Source organism: Meleagris gallopavo, chromosome Z (genome assembly GCF_000146605.3).
Source record: "Meleagris gallopavo isolate NT-WF06-2002-E0010 breed Aviagen turkey brand Nicholas breeding stock chromosome Z, Turkey_5.1, whole genome shotgun sequence".
NCBI classification, from domain to species: Eukaryota; Metazoa; Chordata; class Aves; order Galliformes; family Phasianidae; genus Meleagris; species Meleagris gallopavo.
Genome location: NC_015041.2, coordinates 42,840,793 through 42,846,026, shown reverse-complemented (window position 1 = coordinate 42,846,026; position 5,234 = coordinate 42,840,793). Strand labels below are relative to the sequence as shown.

At 32.8% G+C, this 5,234-nt stretch overlaps 1 protein-coding gene across 2 annotated transcripts in view; it reads right to left on the bottom strand.

Moving 5' to 3' along the window:
• FBXL17 (F-box and leucine rich repeat protein 17) overlaps positions 1-5,234 on the bottom strand; it is a 172,953-nt gene that overhangs the window by 126,356 nt on the left and 41,363 nt on the right. Inside the window, exon 4 of one of the 2 annotated variants that reach the window (XM_031557340.1) lies at positions 602-629. The exons of the other annotated variant lie outside the window; for it this stretch is intronic. Within the exon in view, the coding sequence (XP_031413200.1) occupies positions 602-629 (28 nt within the window). The remainder of the gene's footprint in view (positions 1-601; positions 630-5,234) is intronic. 2 annotated transcript variants of the gene reach the window in all.

Genomic DNA, 5,234 nt, shown 5'->3' with positions numbered 1-5,234 from the left:
AGTAATCATAATTTACCAGTAATCTTTCATTCATCGAGCTACACAGCAATGCTCTTTTGGTAGTACAAGTATTGCTACAAACACTATGCACAGAAAGCCTTAGCAGTTGAAATTGAGATGCCACATACTTTAAGATGGCTGAACATGACATCCTGGCTAATTTGAAGCATCTCCTGAACAGTGCATTTAGCAGCCACCTGACGTGCAGGAAAGCTTCATATGTAAGTAAGTTTCTCACCTATCAAACACCAGAAGACCCTTCTATTGAGTTAGTATGGCCATGTTGGTTATCATTTTACTAAAAGTCATTCTCTCACTTCAGTGAGTTGGCTTCTCCAGCAGATGAGTATCTGCAGCTTGGCTCCAGTGTAAGCAGACATCTATTCCAAAAGTCAGTTCCCAAGACACACAGGCTACGAGTTGCTGAAACTCACAGTTACAAAGCATTGGCTAGTTGGCTAAATCTGGAGAGGGCTTTAGATGTGGGGCTTGACGATTCAATTCCTTGTACTGTCAAGGGAGCAGTTAACCACAAATGCATTTGTTACATTAATGCATCTGTGAAAGCTGCTCAGCTCATTTAGTAGTATGTAAATTTAACTCTTCAAAAATACAGACATTTTGTAATGCTGTATGTGCTTCATAAATTGAAGTAGAAATAATTTTCACCAAGATACATTATGCTTGGTCACATAAAGATAAACCTCAAGCATACCTGTTCTTTCAGTAATTTCTGTGAAATGTGGCCATTTCTCATTTATCCTTCGGTCAGGACTGTTGTCATTATCAAATACCTACATAAGAAGCTGAAAAAAATATAATTCTGAAATAAAGCTGCAGCTACGTTCAGTACTCTCGTCTCTGAAAAATGTTACCATAAAAAAAGTACAAGAAGGAAGAGCAATCAGGTTTAATGTGACACATCCACTTTTCTGGTCAAAGGATAGTAATACAACTATTTCCTGCTCCAGACAGAGGGAAGATTACAAAGAACCAATTCTAGCAAACAGGCTGTACTTCTTAATACAGAGCTTTACACATTTATCATAAGAAAATAATTTAATTTACGTAATATCTCATTTGAGTTACAAGTCAATTACAAAATTACTATGAACGATTATTAAGTCCTTATAGAACATATAATACTGAAGTGTGATCAAACTAGACAAATCTATCAAATAATGCCATTACACAATTTTCTTTTTAAACCGATAATGAAAGGTTATATAAAAGCTAATAGTGCCACATAAGCTAACTTAGACTCAGATGCTATATTTGTACAAGAGACATGAAAATGAAGAAACATTAAATAGCTCAGTTCTACACTCTCAGAAAAGTGTATATATATATATATATATATACATATATATACATATATACATATTATATTTAGAGCCTTGTCTTGCAACGCATCATTAGAAATCTCTGGCACAGCAGCAGAAAACCTGCAGTCCCACATTTCAGAAATATCTTTCATAACTGCCAGCCTAGCAACAGCACTCAGAAACTGTCCCTTTGAATATTGGTGTGAGTTAATGGAGGGAAAGCCGCAAAAATAACTAGAGGTCATATGGGGAAGAAAATTAGATATACTGAAACACAGCAATTTCCAGAGACCAGAGACTGTCAATATGTATAAGATTTTATCCCATAACAGCAGATGAAACAACTGTGCTCAAATCTTAAAATGGTCCTTATAATTCACAGGTAATGCAATGTCAATAAAAGAAGAAGCAAGTATAAAATTTAATAAAAACAGAGTCTTGTGGTGCAAGTGATCACCTGGGACACAATCTGCCCAAAATAGAAAAATGTTAAAAGAAAAAAAAGAAACCACCAAACCATCAGAGCAAAACACTGTACAAAAGACTGAAAAGTGTTTTGCTAAACAAAGTACTGCTCCTTTTAAAACAGACAATTTTAGTTTGTGACCAACAACTAAATAAGGTAATTTGCTGAACCTCCTTGATTGCCTGAAAAATAGCACAATTTCATACATCTACCCTAGCTTTAATCATAAAAGATTTTGAGTAAATTGACTATAATTATTTGATGTCAAGCAATTAGTTAATGTAAAAATGCATTACTTTTAATCACTGAAAGTCCACCAAAACTAAATGGCAGTCGCTGAGGTATTTATGCTCAGATTTAGAAATACCAATAGTACGCGTACTGGGCTATTTAGAACTCTAGGGAAGACAAGCATAAAAGAAATACACAAAACATGAAAAAATAATTACTTCTTTGATATTGTCATGATTTGTATTGTGCCTTGAAAGAAGAACAAGATGTAAATGATAAAAGAGATAAATACAAATATATGAATGGAAAAATTAGAACAAGAAACTTCTGGAATATATGGTAAATACATTGCACTGATGCATGCAAAAATATAATAATATTTTTGAAAACAGGTACTGAACTATAAAACTGTTTTTATCTTAACACTATTCATATTAGTCTCACCTAGTAAGGTTGGATTGTTCATTTCATTTGCTTAGTTTAAGCTTTTTTATATTAATAGAGCTACTGAAGAAGCGATATGTATTATAGCTTTTAAGTTTTTAATGATAATTGAATGGTTTGTTACCATTACAGAACGACAAGTCTTTTCATCCATACAATGTTTATTCAAATAATTTCATTCTTGAATCTTCAAGAGTTGAAAATGTTTAATGTGAAGAGAAAAAAAAAATACAGGAAAGAACTACAAGAATGATGATTCAATTAAAATATTGTCTACCAAAATATCAATGAACAAAATATCAAGAATAAACATGCAAACGAAGGTTTACAGTTTTGTTTATGTATGAAAATATACAATATGAAAATTCTATATTCGTATCACTTCATTTTTGTCAAAAAAATCAAGGTGTATCTGAGTTAAAGTAAGTATGTGAAGTTCTATATAGCAGAGCAAAGATACTGCCCCTGGAATGAAAAACAAACAAAAATAGGAAGATTTCAAAGCTTCACTATTTTCAAAGCTCTCCGTTTTATATATACTGTGTAAATAAAATATTAACTTTAATTAAAATAGTGTATCATACTTCTTTAGTGTTTTAGGTTATGCTAGTGCACAGTTGAAAGATTTTAGCCTTTTCAGTTATCAGATTGGCACCTACTAGTTCCCCAAGTAACTGATAACGGCAGCAGCTACACACTTGAAAGAAAGAGAGTCTTGCTTTGCCTTCTGCTTGACTCTATATCCAACTTCACTTTTGTTTGGGCTGAGTCTCTGCCAGTTGTCATTTATATTTACATTTCACCCAATTCATAGCAAAGCTGAAAATTCTACAGTCTGTGTTTATTTGTTTAAGCAAAAATTGCTTACTACAAAAGAACACACATCACAAGATAGAGTAATGCAGGAGAACCTCTTTAGGGATCACACATACTTTCCCATCAATCTCTAAAATAAGATTTAAAGAATTAAAACTATATCCAAGTAGTTTCCTGTTCTTCCCCAGATGTGATTTGCAGATGAATTAACAATCTACAATCAAACAGTACTGAAAGAAAAGACATACTTGCTAATTTCAGCAATTTTTCCTGACCTCCATCAATCCTGGAAAAAAAACACCTACAGCAGAAACTATACAGTAGCCAATTTCACTGTCTAAGTTGATGAGAACAAAAACATTTATGGGCAATGATACACAGAAAGAATTGTCTCACTACCAAATAGGGCACAAGGCAATACCCTGCCATGCTGTCAATACCTAGTGGCAAAATATCAAGTGTCAGTAATAAAAATTTCTTTAATACAGAATAAGAAGAAAATCTGACCTGCCTCAAGAAGGTACTGACATTATTCAAGAAAATAAATAACTTTGCACTTTTTGACCTAGTCTTCTTCAAGCAGGAACCACACGGATCCTCACCACTTGTTATGGATCATAAATGAATGAAATAATTAATTTGGTAAATTCCAGCACTAGAATATTAATCATATACTATGAGGTTTCATAAATTCAAACTTCCTTCTATTGTGTGCATTTCCTCTGTTTCCACAAACACCCCACAGCATATCCTACTTTTAGTGGTACAAGATAATGCAAGGGCCAATTAGTTCAAATTTTATATATCTAAAACAGCATTTTTGTACCATCTCTGTTTACGGAAAACGCATTTTCAAAGAAACCGAAATAATTTACAAGTTCATAGTTAATGGATCTGTTCAAGGAAAACAATGGCTCCTGCAGTTTGACATTACTCATTTTTCCTAAAACTTCTCAAAACTCTGAATGACAAATCAATGTAAGACTGGTATTAAGAAGTATGTTTTGTTTCGTGAATCAAAATCTGAGCTGAACACTTCGACAGATTGCATTTTTTAGCCTGGAAAGAGAAGAAATCCATGGAAGTATGTGTACAGATACATACATGAATGTAAACACACATCTCAAATTATTTTGTCTAATTATTTTAAAATTTAATTATATGCAATATATTTAAATTAGATTATTTAAATGATTTAAATTAGCCATGAATATATGATGTAAATTGAGAGCAACAATTACTATAAATTTAGTTACATTAAAAATAATCAGAAAAGATTGTTTGATACACTTCAATCAGATTTAGTGGCCATCCAAATGTAGCTTCTCACACATGACTAGTAAAGAAAAAACAAACCTTAATCTAACCATTTTCTAATAAAATGCAAACAATAAGAGTTGAATTAAATATATACTGAATTCCATTTATGTTTCAGTACGTATAGATAAAATATATTTTCCTAACTCAAAAATGAAAAAAGAAAAGAAATTCAGTTAACATCTACACAGCACAACAGTGTGCAGATGCAGATAACACTCCTCAGTAGGGCAAAACAGCTACAGCAGAGAGCTACATTAATGCAAGATATAACCTAGCTTCCTTGGAGCACTGCACTGTGTCTTATAAATAAAGATTTCTCAACCATTTAGTTACAAATTGTCATGCTTTACTGACTGGTATCCAAAGAGAAACTTCAGGTGAAAAATGAAAAGTACAAATGCAAGCAACAGTATTTGAATCCTGTCTCCCTGCTTTCTAATTTGATTTTGCTAAACCTGAACATTGAAGATATCTGATGAAAAAGCATACCTTGCTGCCTGTTCTGCAGATGATCTCAGGCACAATGACTTTGCCATCACAAAACACCTCAGCCTTCATGAGAGCTGGGCAATTGAATTGTTTTTTCAGCTTTCCCATCTTAGCCCAGTTCTGACCTAATCTATTTTATTTTA